General features: G+C 24.6%; 1 protein-coding gene across 2 annotated transcripts in view; it reads right to left on the minus strand.

The window, feature by feature from the left end:
* Positions 1–20,179, minus strand: part of LOC112603750 — a 105,027-nt gene that overhangs the window by 70,201 nt on the left and 14,647 nt on the right. For both annotated transcript variants that reach the window (XM_025352480.1, XM_025352481.1), the window contains exons 10-35: positions 19,997–20,131; positions 19,604–19,811; positions 19,397–19,527; positions 19,154–19,320; positions 18,894–19,064; positions 18,711–18,820; positions 18,198–18,389; positions 17,940–18,068; positions 17,678–17,865; positions 16,738–16,920; positions 16,091–16,364; positions 15,856–15,997; positions 15,620–15,793; positions 15,186–15,481; positions 13,593–13,833; positions 13,340–13,488; positions 12,618–12,803; positions 12,311–12,480; positions 10,946–11,169; positions 10,575–10,737; positions 9,765–9,990; positions 9,434–9,647; positions 5,755–6,020; positions 4,273–4,473; positions 1,485–1,727; positions 1,259–1,411 (exon numbers count right to left, since the gene is read on the minus strand). In XM_025352480.1, coding sequence (XP_025208265.1) covers positions 1,259–1,411; positions 1,485–1,727; positions 4,273–4,473; positions 5,755–6,020; positions 9,434–9,647; positions 9,765–9,990; positions 10,575–10,737; positions 10,946–11,169; positions 12,311–12,480; positions 12,618–12,803; positions 13,340–13,488; positions 13,593–13,833; positions 15,186–15,481; positions 15,620–15,793; positions 15,856–15,997; positions 16,091–16,364; positions 16,738–16,920; positions 17,678–17,865; positions 17,940–18,068; positions 18,198–18,389; positions 18,711–18,820; positions 18,894–19,064; positions 19,154–19,320; positions 19,397–19,527; positions 19,604–19,811; positions 19,997–20,131 — 4,936 coding nt within the window. The remainder of the gene's footprint in view (positions 1–1,258; positions 1,412–1,484; positions 1,728–4,272; positions 4,474–5,754; positions 6,021–9,433; positions 9,648–9,764; positions 9,991–10,574; positions 10,738–10,945; positions 11,170–12,310; positions 12,481–12,617; positions 12,804–13,339; positions 13,489–13,592; positions 13,834–15,185; positions 15,482–15,619; positions 15,794–15,855; positions 15,998–16,090; positions 16,365–16,737; positions 16,921–17,677; positions 17,866–17,939; positions 18,069–18,197; positions 18,390–18,710; positions 18,821–18,893; positions 19,065–19,153; positions 19,321–19,396; positions 19,528–19,603; positions 19,812–19,996; positions 20,132–20,179) is intronic.

Below are 20,179 nucleotides of genomic sequence, written 5' to 3' on the forward strand. Positions count from 1 at the left end.
ATCCATGAAATATAACAATATTTGAACTACCCGTTAACGGCTGAGTAAATCCTAAAATACCGGTAATTTTCGTCAACATTGAAAATATAATTTAAAAAAAAAATTAAATTATATACTGAGAATGTATTTTAATTTATTTAAATGACATTTTATGATAAAAAATAATATAAATTCCAATAAATACTTCTGATTGGAAAATAACACAATCATACACCCACACACATAAATAAACCTACATTTATTTATGTATAGTTATTACGTACAATTATACGGTATATGATGCTTTCAAATATTTTAATTATAAATATTATTATAATTTCAAAAAAAACAAAGTTTTGTTTGATACTCGTACAAATCAGTGTTTCTAATTTTATTTTCATTATACAAATTAATAATTTGAGTTTTTAGATATGTTTCAATGTATTAAAACATATTAATATTAAAAATAAATTAGTATTCTTTGCACGTGGGCAGTTCATTGTTTTAAGTCGAAACTGAGTAAATAAATGTAATTTAAATAAAATAAAATAATTTTCATCAAATATGTAAAGTTTGTAAACCTCAAAAGAAAATAAATATAATTACATTCAATTGATATTTAAATAATCTAAAAATCATATTATATATTAAATAAGAAATTCGTGATTATTTAACAATAATTATGACTGTTTAGTTATTTAAACAAAAAAATATTTTTTACATTTGTAAGTAGGTATAGTAAGTATAATACTATTTTTTAATCAATTAATATAAGAATCGATAACACATTTAAAATTGTTAAAGTGTTGTTAAATATAGATGTATCTAACTGTGACCAATTAAACAAAAATCCAAAAATATATTAATATAATATTATTATTTTTTTTTTTTTTTTGGTTTGTTCACAATTTTTACGAAAGCCCTTTAAACCACCTTGTTTATTTTTCAATTGATTGACATATTAACTAAAAGTTATTTTTCGAAAACAAACATTACTACATTACCTATAAATAAACCAATAATACTTTCTCTTTCCCAATTATAGTACACAACATACGACTGTCACTTGTCTAGTACTTATATTAAATTTAGTATTACAATATACCAAAAAAATGATTTGTATTATTCATCGTACTTATTTAAAATACTAGTTTAAAATTTATTAATTGAATTTCGCTTGCATAGAGTTTATTGATTTTATGAATTTCAATAAACATGATTTCCAAGGTCTAAAAGTTCGAGACTATAGTTAGATGTAATTTTACTTATCGGAAATTACCGTCAATGTTTTATTAAAATTGACCACAGACGCGATTAAATTGGATACAATGTGATTTTCATTTTCGGCAAACACTGCAAACTCAGAAAATATCTTCGAAAAACGGTCATACGATGTTGTCACGTTCAGCTCATTTTTGATATCCAAAAAATTCTGACAAAAAAAAAAAATACATACGTTAACAATGTTTAATGATTTTTATCGGTTATGTTTTTCAATCGTATACCTTTAAAAATAATTCATCTATCAATGTAACCTTTACGATTATTGCTGACAGGCCAACTTGTGTTGTATACATAATATCTTTTTGTGTGACATTAAAATTCGCAATCACAGATGGATAATATGCTGTGTCGATTTCAAAAAGCCCATTATAGAGCACCATTGATAACTCAGCATCCTCGTCGTAGTAGTATTCATCTATTTCTTCCGGTCTAGGTATAGTTGCATACACGAATTTTACACCTATCTAAAAATATGATATATAGAAAAACAAGATTATTATTGTTATTATTATCTTGAATTAAGAATCAAAATTCTGAAGGAAGAGCTATAATTCTAGTATACCTTTAAATTTTTAAACTATAAAAAATTTGGCCTAAGTCAGTATTTTAAGAGTAATTGATGTCCAATAGATCTTAGGTTAGTAGGTAGTAATAAGTACCTAAATTTTTTGTTATTACTATATTTGTATTCAATACTTTTTAATATTACCTATGATTATTGTTTAAATATTTATTTTTTTATTTTTAGTGTACTAGATAATATAAAGTATTAAATATGTATTTAAAATTTGAGAAAAAAAAAAGACAAACATGAATGGATACATCTATTATCTTTGAAAAAATTCTCACCCTGGATTATTTTCATTAGACCAGGGGAAGAAAAGCCTTTTAAAGGTTTTTTTTTTAAATTAAACAAACACAATTATGTTTGACATTTATATTGAGTGGATTTTTATTAAAAAGGACATGTTATCAAAATTCATAATCAATGATCTTAAACAAAGATTGGATTAGGGAAAAACTCCGTCAGTACGGCACGAGTTGAATAATTTCTGAATTATTTAAAGATATTGATTAAAGATATCAGTTTATAAAGTTTAATTCTATATTTATTATTACATTAATATATAATTTTATATATATAAAACAAACAAGAACCTTTTTCAACAAAATTATTAAATATTTTAAACAGCATTAAGTTTTTTTATGTACAAAACTTATTATCTAGAAAAATATATCATACCTTTAAAAAAAAAAAATTATTACCGGAATTTCAATGAATACTCGTACATAAAAATACAAAATTCTTGAATATTTTAGAAACTACTTTCGAAACGATCACCCATTTCATCGTTTACCCTAATTAAATATCAAATTATGATTTTTAAATGGCAACCTTAACTTAAAGTACATATCAAAAAATATTTATTTTTTTTAATAAGTTTATCATTTTTAATGTCTATTTAATATAATCCGTTTGGTAACGTTGATATAATTACTTAAATTTTTTTTTGAGAGAAAGAAACGTTTATAACTTTTTTTTTTAATATTATAATTATCATATGCCCTTTAAAAAAAAAGTGTTTTATGTTTTATTGAACAAATAATGATAAACATTAACATATTTTTCATAATTATAAGTTTTACATAATTATGCATCGAATTAATATTGAATACTCTTATGAAAATATGTTTCTTAGTAAAATTATTTTATATATTATTGTGAATTGTTAAACCTACAATTTATTTCTTTTTAAAGGTAGTATAATATCTATCTAGTGAGTAGTGACTCCATATTTGAGCGGGATTCATAGAAGAAACTAAGCAATACTTAAATAATTAAACATTTGGTGAAGATTATTTAAGTTTTATTTCTATTATTATGTACGATTATATGCGCAGTACAACTTGCGTTAGGTTATGCAACTCATATTTTCAACTACACATTTAAATATACCGATTTTTAAATCATTTTAGCTTTTTAACCATTATTCTAAAACAAATACTCATTGAATTATAACTAGTTATTATTAGGTAAAAAATACGTGAAATCATGTAGAAAATCATAAGATGATGATTGAAAAATATAATATTTTAATAATTTAAATTTAAACTTAATATATTAATTATACAATATGTACGATTTAAACAGTAGACAGAAAATCTCATAATGAAAATATACAATTTAAAATATGCCATATCAAACAAATCGTCAAAATTATGTTACCTATAATCATTATATTATTTATTAAAATAGTTGAAAAGTACTTATGTTTGTATAAACGACTTTCATTTTGAACAAATATTAAAAAACGCTTAAATTCATTAAATTAAATTTCTCAATATTTACCAAAAATTAATATTTCCATTTAAAAATTAACAATTACTACACATTTTGCGTAGGACCAAATACAAAAAAAACAATTCATGAGTAATTACTAGTTGTCTAGGACCTAGGTACTATAATATTATACGATTATGAGTATCCCGTAATATATGTCAATAGTTATAAATGTTATAAGTTATAACACTTATAAAATATGGATTTAATAAAATCAAATTCCCCAAATAGATAATATTCTAAACCAGTATAATTTTTATCATAATATATTTGATATTATATTATATTATTCAAAAACGTGATTATTTTTTAATTTTATATTTCTAAATAATATTTATTTTAATACCTAACTACTTATAATTTATTATTAATGTATTTTTTTTTTTTTTTTTTAATTAGTACCTTTATTAAAACAACAAATATTTTTAAACATTTTTACTCCGTGGTACTGATAAAATAATATTACATGCACTAATACTATTGTAAAATAGCTTATTTAAAAATATAATTATATTAAAAATACATCAAATGAAACCGTTTTAGACAAGACTGCTAAATATATAAATACATTTTATTGTGTATTATATAAATCTATTTTATAGTATGGTTTTAATATTTCTTTACACTTATTTTTAATAAACATATACAGTATTTATATTAATAATTACCATCGACAAATCTGGCAAAACTGCTCGAATCTCACAATCGATATCGTCGATAATGTAAATTTTCACGGTAGCGCTGCTATATGTAAACTTTTCCACAGGCGTATATATCTGTAAAGCATACTCGAAATCGGACCAGCTGACATAATGAGAAATACCAGCAAAGCCCAAAACAAAGTGATTCCATCCAAGTCGAAAGTCGGCCTGTAACGATCGCGATATTTATAGAAATAATGTACAAGACAATAATCTCTAATAAGTATAATAGTTGCACTGCAAACTACTTATAGCGTAATTGTTGTCAAAGTAATTTTTTATAAACCACTATGGAAATTTTTATTTTTAATATTAAAATATCACATTAAAATTAGGGTGAATAGTATACGAAGACTATAATAGAAAGTTGTCAATTATTTTTGATAGAAAGTTTTTAATTGCATAGTAAATGTTTAGTTAATTTTTTTTACACCGACGCTGCATTTATAATTATTTCACAAGTTATTTACATTTAGGCATAAATGTAACTTAAATTGTATTGTCATTATTTAGAATATTATAAATTTTAGTTAAGAGTATGCTAAACTCGCATGGAATTATCTCTTTCTAAAAAACGCATAACATAAAAATTGTTTCATGCGAATAATTCATTGTTTAATATTACAATGAATTTACCTGTATTAAAATTAAAACTAAGAATATAAACCTATAAATCTCGTAGGCTTTTTTTAAAATTTTAAAACGAGTTATGAGCATTTTAATAGTACAAATACTTTAGTTTTCATTACTTTAAAATTTGATAATAGGTAAATTCACTTTTATACTAAACATTCCAAAGTTAAATGGATTATTCAAAATATGCATTTGAAATACGGATACAACGCATGTAGGTGTGCGTCTTCTTAAACTGTAAATAGCTGTTTAAAAAATAGCTTATGTTTTAATAGTATAAAATATTATCAAAGCTTTGAAAAAATTTTAGTTTTGCATTTTTTTTTTTTAATATTTATTCATTTTGAATTACATAAGTCTATTTTAATAGTTATAATGAGTGAAAAATATTTTTAAATTAACTATTATAACATTAACACTCAATTATTCTTACTTACTTATAGCAAATATTAATCCACTTCATTTTAAACAAAATAAACGAATAGTTTCAAGTGTTCCAATAAGAATGATAATACTTTTTTTTTTTTATTTCAAAGTTTATTTTCAAAGGAGCTACTAAAAATGTGATTATTTTAATAAAAGTAAAACAAAAGTTATTATAACACCAATTTATTTGGCAAGAAGGTATTATTTTGTATATTGGCTATTTTATTTTATTATTTTTAAAGCTTTTATGTGTTTTAAATTATATTATAGCGAGTTGTGGACATTTTAAGTACAGAGTTTTCATTATAATATTTTACATTTTACGTCTATACATCCTACTAAATGTATATAAACGATACATTTTATAGGTGTCAGGTGGAATATACTTACTAATTCACTATTTAGTTTACCAGCAATTATCAACTGTCTTAACGGATCTACGGGTGTGTTGACACGTAACTTTAGATTATAGTTGGATAGATTTTTATATAAGTAACGCAATTCCATTCCTAGTTTGAAGTTATCACCATATATATCGAAAAAAATGTGTTTTTCTCTTGCTTTATATCCAATTTTTCCGTATAGAGTCTTGTAACTTTCATAAGGAGTTGAGATTTTCAACAATATTTTGCTATTGTCTAGTGGCATGTATACACCTAAAATATAAAAATAAAATATTATTATAAATTGTTATTGTTGTACATAATTTATTATGTGCATTTGCTGCGTAAACAGACAAAAGAAACACATGTGCAAGTTTTCACCAAAATTCGGATAAAGATCAGCACTGAATTTCTGTTGTTACCTAAAATATACTCGCAGATACGATAATATTCTGTCAAAAGAGGTTTGACAGCGACATTTTTATTTATAAAATACTGCAATACGTCAGTACAGCATAATTTAGTTATAGACCTATATTAGATTTTGGATAAAATGATATAATATTCTATAATCTATATATTATAGGTATTATCTTAGATTATATTTAATCTAATTATCAGTTTATAATAATAAATTACTTGCAATGAGCGTATCAAACACAACAATGATGAAAATGTAAATAAAGTTATCATAATAAATTGATGTCAAATTTTAACCATAATGGCATACTGACAACCAAAAAGCAATAAAAAAAAAAACTAAACAACTTTTGACTAATAAATTGGAACTCTCAATGCATAAAATTTAAAATCGTAAGACATAATTATGTCACACAATGAACACTTGGTCATGAAATTACATGGAAACTTGAAGTAGGTAGTAATGATAGCCAGGTTACATATCATTCATGCACTCATACCCAACGGGCAACCTACTCACAGTTTCTTGATAAATAAAAAAGAACCTGAATACTATATCCTTTATACAAAGTTAGCTAAATTTAAAATGTAAAATGCATTTTAACTTAATACTACACTAACGAAAAATTTTAAAATAAATTGTAACATTTTCTATTAATTTTAAGCCCAAATTTTTTTTTAATTTATTTTGTTATATTATTATAATATTTATACTATAATTATCGACTTTTAATTTTGATAGTCAATTGATATAAGCTTATAATTTACATTTTTAATATTATTATTATTTGTGAAAATATTTAGCTTTAACAATAAGGGAAAATTGAGCATTATATTTTTAAAAAAACATAATATTAATATTAATTGTGTTATCTAACATAATATTTGCCTTACAATTTTTTTTAATTTTTTTTAAAAAAAATATCAAAACAATAATAGTAATGAACAGTTTTTATATTTCATATTTTTTATATGTTATTGCCAATTTTAGTAGGTACTACTTGCATTTTGTATATAAGTTACTTATTTCTTCCTAACCTATGTATTTACTAACTTCTTGGTTACGTACTTGGCTTAGTTTTAAGACGAAAATAGTTTGCAGTCTTAGTTAACCGGTTTGGAAATATTTATATATACATTGCACAACATATTTCATGTTTTTACTACTATTCATTTAGCAATTAGCAACATATTTAAATAAAATGTACACAGAACAATATTATTAACATGATACCAAATATCTAAATCATACCATTTATACAATATAATATGTATAACATATTGTATATTAATTTAGTTTTTTTTTCGCTATAAAACGTACCTATATTTAGTTACATAAGTATAATACTGTTTTCTTCTTTAAAGAAATTTAAATATTATCTAACATTTATTATAACGTTAAGTCATAACAAATAATTTTTTTGGATACATTTTGTAATAACTTTTATTTTATGTAACTACGAATTGAAATTATACATATAGTAATAAACTGATACAATAAAAAAACAACAATATACATTTAAATGTTATTGAAACTAATTTCAATTTCAATTAGTAATAACAAAAATTAAATTGTATAGCTTTATTCATCAACAATAGGTACCGATATTAATAATTTTTAACTTCATTTTACGGGACAACGAGAAAATAGATACTTAATTGAACAACTACATTTCCACGTAGTTTCATTTAAATTACTTAAATTTTATTCCTTATAATTAGGGAGCGGATTTGTATGTATTTGCATATTTGTCTGGGTAATCGTATTATATTATGCTAAGTACGTTTCTAGTATTATGAATTGAAATAGTTTTTAATGCATAACTTTGCATATTTTGACATTTTTTAATATTCAGTATAATTATATTTAATGTTTTTAAGGTCATATTTCGATTACTTATGTACATTTCAGTCTTTTGATACAGAACATGTATATTGAAGAATAAATTTATAGATAGATTTTATAGGAAAATTATTTATATACTATGAATATTTTTAAATTTAAATATTTACAAATTCAATAAAAACTTTTGTCTTTTACAACTATTATCAATTAATAGGTATATCAGGGGCAAACTGACCAAGAAAGCAATTGAACAATTGTCTCCCGGCCACTAAATCTAAATCGTATCATTATATTAAAAATTATACATTATACATATTAGTAAAATACCATTTATTTGCTATAAGCAAACACAATAATGTTATCATGAGCTTATAAATTTACACTGGTTCGTGATACTTGTTATAAAAATAATATAATAAAATATTTTCGTGATACGTATTCAATTTACTTAACCAAATCTATATACAATTTAGTATCTACAGCATACATTCTAAAAATTCTGTTACCTTCAAATATTCTTAACGTAAATAAATGTATAATATATATAGAATATAGATATACTGTAAAGGTACAATATAATATATTTTAATATTTGCATACAATACTATTATATACCTATACGAGAACTGTACTTTAAATTACTAAACTTAAATTTCCTTCTTGACAATCTTGGCCGGGATGAGTAAGCAATATATTAATTATTAAAAAATAATTTACTCTGTTTAGTTATTTATACTTAATCTAAGAATTACAGTATGTCTCAAAGTGTATATTAATTTTTTAATTTGTATTTAAATAAAACTCAATAAAATAAAATAACACTATCGTACATCCTAACATTCTAACGCGCACGCGAGTAATTAGCAAAAGTTATAAAAAGTTAATCACATTATTTCTATAGGAATTTCACGTTTTCGTAAAAAATATTTGTTAATGTTTTTTTTTTTTTTTGTCTATAAATAAACTTACATTATCTGAATTTATCAAGCTTAAAAACACCATCAACTCTACATGGTATATTGTGAATAAATATAATATTTATATTATTTTAATTAGACTATTGAATATGAAATATGAATAAAATAGTGAACCAACTTATAGTATAAAAATGGTCATTCTAAATGTAAATTGAAGTCACAAAAATAAACAATAATATACTGTATATTATAACTTCTACTAAAAAAAATAAATCGGTAATTTAAAAATTAACAGTGCTGATCAATACCAGTGATCGGTTATATCTATTATTAACCGATTGATTAAGTCACACAATAATATGTAATTGTATATCCGACAAAATATACGTATCGTTTAACAGAAATTATTATGGATTATAAAGTTGTCGCCCATTGGCAATAGTAAAAGAAACAAATTTTCAATTAAAAAAAATACTGTATTGTTTTTATCAGTGTTAACTTACCGTGGAACTCGACTTTGAAATTACTAGAATCTATTTGTAACCCGACAACACCATTTAGTTTTTTTTCTTGTATACCGACTTCTGACTCAAAGCTAAATGTCTTGTAATAAAAAAACGGGGTTAGCGTAGTTACCGAACCGCTATAAATGGTTTCAGTCTTCGTACTATTAATTTTTCCAGTCAATCCCAACGATATTACGTATTTTGGATTTATCTATACAATGTTAAATAAATATTTATCGTCACAAATATCAAGGAATTAATATAGTGTCAAAAAAGATGAAAAAACAAAAACAAAAGTGTACATTATTTAAGTTTAATAAAATATCACCTGCAGTAAGACAGTGGTGTTGAAACTGTTGGTACCGTAGTTGTGATTGATATATATGCGAATAGCATTAAGATCTTGCAACGAACTGTTAACAGCTGTATTAAACGAAAATCCGAATTCTTCATCTAGCGTTTGATAACCGGATTGTACATCAAAGTCCAAGTATTGGGTACCTTGCCACATTACACTACCGTTTGTGTGCAAGTTTTGCGGTCCAATCATAACGCTATAACATCAATACACGTCATTATACACAGGTAGCTAAATTGTTTTAAGGTTTACTAGTGATTGACATTGAATTTCGAAGTTTAATTATTTTAAAATAAACATTTAAATAATAAATCCAAATACGTAGGTACATTTTAGATTCAAATTACATATAATATAACATAAAATATCTATTTTATATTATTGACGTAAATCGTGTTATTACGATTAACAAGCAAACAATGTTGCTTCAAAATCAAAACTAAATTTATTTAATTTTTTCAAAAAATTATTTTTACTAAAATTTGTTAAAAATGTATCTTTTTGTGCAATTCTATTAAGATAACAAAACCTAATATCTGTATACGTCAAATATCGGTGATAATGTACTATAAAATATTATAAAATATTATGTCGAAGACGTTCCTATGTGAAACTTTTTTACTATCAAACCTTAATACACAAGACCTAAATCATTTTTCTTCGACAATATAAGTTCAAAGTAAAATGTTCGTCAGATTTTTAATATTTTATTAAAAACAATCACGATTGATTATATCAGTTTTTACTTTAGTTCATAAAATACAAAATCGCTTTAGGTACCTTTGTTCGTATAATGTTTTCACCCAATTTTCGAATGGTGTGAGCATCTTACAGCCGATATATCCACTTCCTTTTGATAGGAAGTCGTTTTTCAATATTAATGAAAAGTCAATTTTTGATACGGGATCCCATTCAATTGAGCTCAATACAAAATAGTGTTGTCCTACGTGGAATTTATAATTGTTAAAAACAAATTAATAGTTCATAATAATAAATTGTATCATTAAATTATCGAAAAAAAAGTACACCTATTAAATGTAAGCAAATATAACATAATAATATTATTATTATTATTATAATGAAAACATTCAAAGTTATAAAAACTAAACCGGTAAATTAAGCTTTTCTAATTTATACTGTTATATTCATACCCATATATCTCAATTCTAAATTGATGTTCACTGTCCGACCAGGATATTCTATCACCAGTAAACCTAGAAATTGTTCACCGTCGACAATATCGCTTGTATTTGTTTTGAAGATGACTGAAAATTTTTGATCAGGATCTCGATTGGCGTCCCATTTTATTTCAAAAATCGTATGTGAATTCCATTCTTTAACAAATCCTTTACCGTAAATTGATATATCTCTGTACCTAGATCATGCCATTAATGCATATTTTTAATTAATTTACTCTTTCATAGGTAGTGTCAAAAAAAAAAAAAAAAAAAATGGCCAAATTAATTATAGACACATATTATTGGGTACATTATAGATTGTATTTTGAAACCATTTATTAGTAAAATATAAATAAAACATAATAGTTAGATTATTTAGTCATACAAATTTGACTCTTTTTGGCATATTTTTATATTCAGTAATCTTAACTTTTAACACCACCCATCTCATCCTTAATTACCCGTAAAAATATTTTTGGATATCAAGAAAAAACAAACATACAGGTATTAAGCACAATAAGGTTGTATTTAAATAATGGCAAAGGGGCGGACGCTAATTTCATATTCTATAGATTTATACATTTTTTTAGTTTTTAAACGTTGATTTTTCTGTAAGTTGAGTTCTGTTTTTGACTAAATTATTATTAATAAAATTGTGTATAATAACTAGTAATAATTACTAATAATAAATTAAATTGTGACATTTAAATTAATTTATATTATATTTTGTTATTTTAATATGTGGTTAAAATTATTTATTCATAATCTCTTAACAGAACTTCGTACCCAATACCCATGTATTATCTTCGTTTAAATAAAACTCAAAAACCAATTTTAAGTTCTGAATAATTTACTTTATTGTATTTTTACATTAAAGTAATTTGATCTATTAGTAAACTAGAAGTTAATAATATTATTTAAGGCCTTGTTAATGTCATTAATTTTGAAGCAAGTCAAAATTATTAAATTATTATTAAATTTCTTTACTTATTTTAAATTTAAAACAAATTTTCATTTTAAAAATACTCACAGCTTATTTTAAAATTAAAATACCCACAAAAAAAAAAATACACCGGATACTAAATAATCGTAGTCATCAAGTCATTTTAATGTTTAAAATAGCAAAGTAAAATGTATTATTCTGATAGAAAAATTTGCCATACTAGGCTTTAGTAAGACGAAAATTTGTTTCGCTTAAAAGCATTAAATTAAAAAAAAATTAACCCAAACAATATTAAAATTTGTTAAATTTTCCACCTTCAAATTAATATCAAGGTGATCAGGGATGTAAAAACATAAATTATTATTATTTTTATTATAATCATTGGATTATCATACTGGTCTAGGTGCATTTCCAGCGTTATCTCGTGATGTTTCAGGTCGATCAGATTGGACACCGAATACGTGCTTGTGTTTAGTTTCAGTTCACCGTATGATTCATACTGCAACATATTGGAACGAGCCAGATGTCTCAATAATACAGCGTGCTTTGTGTTATTGTGGTCCACCTGTATACAACACACGAATATAATAATTCTATTTGCTATGTTTAAATAGCCATTTAAGGATTTTTTTTTATTTGATCTGTTATAACATAAAATAGACGGCGGATCAAGTCTACGTTGATAATATACTGATAACTGACCCACGATTCTATTCTGTATTCCTCGTCAGATACGTAGATTTTCCCCATAAACACTATGTCATTGAACAAGTGAGATTTTATTAAAAGTTTAAGTGTATGACTTGTTAGGTAATATGAGGAGTGGTCTTGGTACAGCCCTCTTGCAGTTACGTTTTGTCCTCCAATCCAAGTTCCCGCAAAATCAATCTAGACAATTAAATAATTAGCAATGTATAAATTATGTTCAAACCAGTGTATTTTATTTATCAAGTAATATATTATGAACATAATGATATCATGTAGGTAAAATGATGACAACCAACCGATATAATATGTAATTTGTTGTGATTTAGCGTTAATCATCAAACTTTGTATCATTTTCTATTATAAACAATAATGGTGATATATAATTAAATGTAAAAATATGACAATTATTTTAATTTCTCAAAGACAAGTATTGACATAATGCACTTTTAATGAAAGTAGTAAAATTAAATAAAATAGCTATATTATTGATGATGTAGATGACTTGTATTTTTTTGTTAATAAACCCAATATAATCAGATCAATTTATTGTAAGATAGATAATAGAATTCTAAAATTAGAATTAAGTAAAATATTAAAATTAAAAATACGATTAATAATATTTTATAGGCCCGACCATTATTGCTGTTTTATGATACCAACTATAATCGTAAATAATGCTATATTAATAAATTAACTGTCGATAAAATCACACTTACGTCGTATTCGTTCATGACTTTTTCTTTGATCAGAATGCGCACGTCCAACGGAAATTTTGCAGATGGTATTGTTAGCTTAAATCTTGTATCTACATTCAGTAATATACTCGGAGGCATTAAAATGTCGAGTTTGGCCGTGATATTTTTGTCTGTACGCATTACGTAAATATAATGTAAATTAATTGATAACACGTCATTTGATTAATAGTTAAGCAAAAAAAAATTAAATAAAACACAATTATATAATATGTACCTGGAGCATATTGTACAATAACTGCAGTATTGGACATGGTTTGCGTATCCTGATGGTTTGTTATGAACTTGAACAAAATGTTGTCCGCCATTTTAGTAACGAATAAGTTTATATTTATTTTATTACCAGAATAATATTTGATTTGAGTGAATCCGAATTCAACATGTAATTTTTTGTTATTGTCCTTCAAGCTAGGGTAGTTAATAAAATCAATACGACATTCTGTGTGACCTTGTGCTTTCTGAAATAAGAAGAAAATATTTTCAAGTTAATCGAGTTAATGAGCTATGATTTGTATAATGATTAAATTCAATGAAACCATAATATAATATAGTAAATAATAAAATTTAACAATTAAATGAAATATCTGTAAAAAATAATAATATTTACTGCATATTTTTAGATCATATTAAAACTATAAAACTTAAAAAGTACTAAAAATGTATCATAAACACGAAAATCATGAAATTATTTTAAAATTTTAGTATAACGAACAGTTTATAAGTATAGTGACATATCATGTAAGTACAAAATAGTTATACTTTTTATTATTTTTTTTTTCTAAGAAATTAAGTCTTTTACTGTGAAAAAGATACAGGATATTATAATAAAACTTCTTATCACACTATGTAACTCTTTATAATTTAAACTTCTTACTCAATTCATTTCTTCCTCGAATTACATGTTCAACAAACAGCTTAATGCCAAAGTAATATAAGCACAGTGTTTCAAAATTAGATACCTTAAATAAAAGAAGATACTAGAAGGTGTCGAAAGCTATTTATCAAATGGAAAAAATATAGACGGTTCCTATTGGTAACGGCACCCGCTGTACAGAAAAATATGATCAAACCATTGCAAAGATCAAAACGAATTGACGGAAAAAACGATAAGATGAATTGTATAGTCGAATTTTGTGTTTTTTTTTTTATTATTATTATTATTATTATTATTATTATTATTTGAAACAAGAAAACTTTATTTAGGTCACATATTGGACTCAGATTTTTAAATTAACTTTAAATAACCCTTATAAAATACATTTCAAAATACTCAACAATTTATCATATACCTACAGAAGTTTTCTACAATTGCTGAAAATAGAGTTTTAAAAGTTGGAGTTCGATTTATTTATTTAATTTTTCACTGGTAAACATATTAAACACGTTTGAATAATTTTTAATATTAAAATTTTCAATAAATTAATCATGACGTGTTAAATATTTTCAAAGTTAATTTCCTCGTATTATAATCAACAAATATTTATATTTAACTGTTATGAATTTTATTTGAAAAATGTTCAGTATTCCATGAATTTGTTTCAACTCATAATTTTATTTTATAGCATTTTATTATAAGACAAGTTCAATACTATAAATTACAAATCTGTAAATAATATCTATGCGTTCTACATTAAATACATATCGGAGATATAAAAATAAAATATATTAACTTTAGTCGAAAACGTTATCAATATAGATAAGAGTATATTAGTTCTGATTTGGGTACTATGATATTATTGTAGTAAATAATTTCACATAACATAGCGTACAACTCTATATGTTTATTTACTTATAAACTAAATTATTATACCTGGTATATGGCTGAAGTCTGATGGTTGATATGTGGATAAGCTGATGATTCTAATTGCATAGTTCCTTGTAATGATGATAAAGCTTTGGTTGATCGATCACTGATTTTCACTTCCAGTTTTACCGTGTCTAGGGTTACAGCTTTATCGAACGTGTATTCGAATATCAAATTTAATGCTGTCGACGCATCGTTTATTTTTATATAACCAACGATTGTAGAATCAAATTTGGTAGTTTTAAATGTCAGGTTGATATCGCACTGAGAAATTCCTTTTTTTTCAACCCATTTGTATTGACCTAAGATTTGATAACAGATATGTGATAATTTTATTATTTAAGTAATTATACGTATAATACATATTATGGATAATAATTTATAACTTAAGTTTAAAAAACTGAATAAAAATGTTGATAATAATTAATAATAAAAACCACCTTCGAGTTCAGCAATTCTCCTTGCGTTTATGTCAAGGTATAATTTTGGTAAATACAAACGACCGTATTTTTCATTTTCGATTTTCAGTTCCGTAAACAGATCGAGATGCCTCACATCGTTAATATCTAATGTGAACGTCATCAACTTGTGCAACGGAGAATTTCTATATAAACCTAAAAACATTGATTCAAAATAAGTTATCTTTAGACGAAATTACAGAAACACTAAACAGTACCTAAGGCTTGTAACTGAATGGTTTTTCCATGAACTATTAAAGTGAAATTTTGTGTTTGGGTGTCTATTTCTAGAAGTACTTTCATATAGTGTTTAACTTGAGATCCAGGTGTTTCGTATATAAAACTAACGGAAGAATTTTTCTAAAGCAAAACATAAGCAAATACTCGTTTTATTTTAATATTAAGCCTATATAATATATGGGTATCCACATAGAAACAAACACGTTCACTTACTCTGCCAGTGAGCCATTTGTATTCAATTACGTATTTATTGACTTTTACATCCGATTTAAGTAGAAAAATGTTCAATCTTAATGGCCCATTAAATATGACCATTGGCGATTTGATTATTTCAGTAACATTTGGTAACCGATAATTAGTGTATAATTTAAGGCCCATCATCTCTTCGAGAACGGGCAAACTATACGACAATGTAGAGGGTGCCACAGAATTTCGATTCGGATTGACATCGACGTCTAACTTATGATCTTCTAAAAACAACTCGGATCTATCATAATATAAAACAAAATTATTAAATAAAATGTTTTAAAGATAAGATATTTTCATTTCAAATAAAAAATATCTAAGTTCACTATTTAAGGTATTATCATAATTTATATTTAATAAGAAGTACTTAAAATGCTTAAGTCAAAACTATACAACAAAAATATGAATGAATATAATATTATATACGGAAATAATACAATTTATTGAATAAGTATATTATTTTGTATATTTAGAAATAAAACAAATTAGTTAAGAAATAAGTATAAAATAAATTCACATTGATAAAATTAGTCAAAATATTATTCACTTGTTAAAAAATATTATTGTATTTACGCTCTAGTTAAATATTTAACTGTGGCAACATTCATACGTACTCGATGCTAATAATATCAGATCTGATCTTTGGCAAATCAAATACCAAATTCACGAATTTATATCCCTTAACTTCCGTGGTTCCTTCAAATGCAGTTGAAGTGTACAACTTTGACTTAACTTTGGCCTGAGTAGTCTCATAATGAAGGTCCATAGTCATTGAGCCCTCCAAATTCAAAGCTAGACTACACATATTTCGTGGAAATAAGTATTTCATTTAAAATTAATAAACGGAATATTATGTTCTATACTCGACAATAGTATTATAAAATAGAAACAAACTATAGTATTACATAATACTAAAAAAAATGTGTTATATAACTTTGTTAAATCTTAATAAAAATATATTTAAATACATTTCTTTCGTTTCAGACTAATATTCCATGCGTATTTTAAAAATTAAAACCGTCAAAATATGCTATATAAAACTATACAAAATGTTAATGTTCAAACGGAAATTTAAATTTAAAATTCTGAAACAGAATAATTATTATTTTGGCAATGTTAATACTTTGTACGATAATAATGGATTCTTTGAAATATACAGCGCTTTGTATTTTAAGTATTTACAAAATTACACTGCGATTTATTAAAAATAACATAAAACATATGCACGATGTATACACGCTACACTTCTGTCTATAAATCATGATGAGACTATGGGTAGTTATAATACATATTTTTTACAAAATATGTTAAAATGTATAGATGCAATATAGTTTATATAAATTATAATATATAGATTGTTTTTATAAACCATATATTATAAATATATTAGATATATGTAATAACACGCCAAAATTAAATTAAATAATTAAATTATTTAATATCAATAATAACGTAGGTATAATATGATGAAGTTTCTTCGTTTGCGAAAAATATATTTAAATTAAAACCAAAATAATAATATTATTATTATACTTTTACTAAATTTCAATTTACCTTGGATACAATTTGGTTAACAATTTAAACTCCCCAAAGTTTTTGAAAGCATCTGCGTTTATGTAACTTGACATGTTTAAGTTTACTACAGAAGTACCTACGGCGTCTAATATCAAAGGCATGCCAATTCCAGTAGGTACAACGTATTTTAAGTCCATAAACATAGCGGATTGGTCGTATTTGAATTCCTGAACAAAAAGTATAAAGTATAATATATTACTTAGCTTATGCTAAAAAGGTAAAATATCACGAAAATATTTACTCGTCCGTTCATGAAAGTTTTCATAATATTATATACATCAAACGAACGGATCGCTTTGTTGATTTCGTCTACACCATTAAGACGTAAAAATTTTACTTCGTTTCCAAATACTTTAATCGCCAAGGATATCTGTAGGAGAATCAAAATAATGATCTACACCAATTAATTACTTTTAAGGATTATTTAGAAAAAAGTTCAATACTAATTTCATCAAGAATCGATATTGTTTAGTATTTTTCTGATTAAATTATCACTGACCTTTGGCGGAGGCACATTGTCTATAACGACATTTGGCAATTCGTTAATCCTATCCTTGAGGGTGTCCGGCATTAAACTTCGCACAAAACGTAAGACATCCAATCCTTTTTTTACTCGTTCAGAGCTAAATACACCTCCGGGCTTAAATAATGCTTCTATATAATTTTCAAAGCCTTCGGCGTATACTTCTATCTAATATGTTTAACAACCATTAAATTATTATAATCTTTTTTTTTTTTTTTGTCATGACTTTATGTATTAAAATATATCAACCAATACGTCATGTAAGTTATAACTATTTTTAATAAAATAAAATACTATTTTTTTAAATACTTATTCAAATTAGGTATTGTTATTTATCATTCAAAATCAAAACTAATAAACCAATCTCTAATTAAACTAATAAAGAGAAAAAAATGTATTAATCAAATTAAAAAATTTAATTACTATAAACTTAACATATTATTCGATTATAGCTGTAGATTTTTTTTTAATTACTAATTAAACACTAACTTCAAGTATGTTAATGTATTCTCCAAACAGAGTTAATGTGATGTTTGATGTAAACGATCGAGGTATATACGATTTTGGAGAAAATATCACATTACTGTCAAAAGATCCACCTTGATAAAATTACATTTAAAATAACGATTAATAATAATTATAATGCAAAGCATTACCTCCAATAAATCTTACCAACACCGTATTCGTTTAAAAAAAATGAATTTTCATAATTTCTGGAAAACTTTCGTATATCAGTGTTAAATTTCTTATTTATGTCACCAGCTAACATGGTTTGTAGCTCTAAATAAAATGGTACAGATGTCTTTTTCAGGTTTTGCAAATGTGTCCAAACAAAAGAGCCAACTATAGAAAAAATGAAAATAAAAATATTAAATATCATCATGTAATATAAAGTAATATAATATTATTTAATAAATTCTTTCTCTTAATACCTTGGTTGACTTCTTCCTTATCTAAAACAGTTACTATATGCCTCACCACACTATATACGGGACACCTCATTACTTGCAGGTACGCAGCAATACGGACTTCCGAGTCTAGAGATTGGTTGACGAAGATATCCAACATAATCGGTCTCGTTATGTTACAAGGAAATCGTCTAAAATGTATTGTTCCAGATAATTTAGTGGCTGACCAACGTGTGACGTAAAAATGTTCTATATTTTTTAACAAACCTGTAAGCCTGAACTCCCGAAACTCTAATGTCCACGGTTGAATCTGCATTCATAATGATTGTGTTTAATGTATGAAGTGTAGTTGGCGAAGTCTGCCCTGTGTTACCCAACGATTTCAGCCATATTAACGTCTAAGGAAGAAACGGGTATAATATTATTTTCGTTAAGTTTTTACTGCATTATCTTTGAATATTTAATTTTAGTTACCTCGTCTCGGTTTTCTTTTATCAAAATATTCTCTTTGATTTTCTGTTCAATGTATACAATGGCTGGTATTAGCTCAACATTTTCTTTACAGTTAGGGTTCAATTTGCAGTATGTATGAATCAAAGAAGTAACACTTAATAATATACCCGACGAAGCATTTTCTTTGTGAAGCAAATGAGAAATTTCAGAAATTACTTGATCATCGGGCCTGTAGCATTTTAATACAATTATTAGTTTTATACATGTTTTCATGTAATATTTTATAGGTCACAATTTAAATAAAATAAGTAGCATTAAAAGTTTTACACAACGATAAAACATATTTTTAATAACTGTATGTTTTTTAAACATAATTTATTAATGACAATATGCAACAAAAATAAACTCAATTACCTATCAAACATTGCCATTGCCATTAACCAGTTGGAAGAAATAGATTCACTAATGGTTCCATTCAATAATATGTCTTTCATAAGTATTACTGCAGACGTGGTACGAACATATGGTAAAGCGCTTTGTAGATGTTTGCTTGAAATAAAACAAAATGTAAAAAATAATTATATAGATAACCTGACA

Source organism: Melanaphis sacchari, unplaced genomic scaffold, assembly GCF_002803265.2.
Source record: "Melanaphis sacchari strain LSU unplaced genomic scaffold, SCAv2.0 Contig110_pilon_pilon, whole genome shotgun sequence".
Lineage (NCBI taxonomy): Eukaryota > Metazoa > Arthropoda > Insecta > Hemiptera > Aphididae > Melanaphis > Melanaphis sacchari.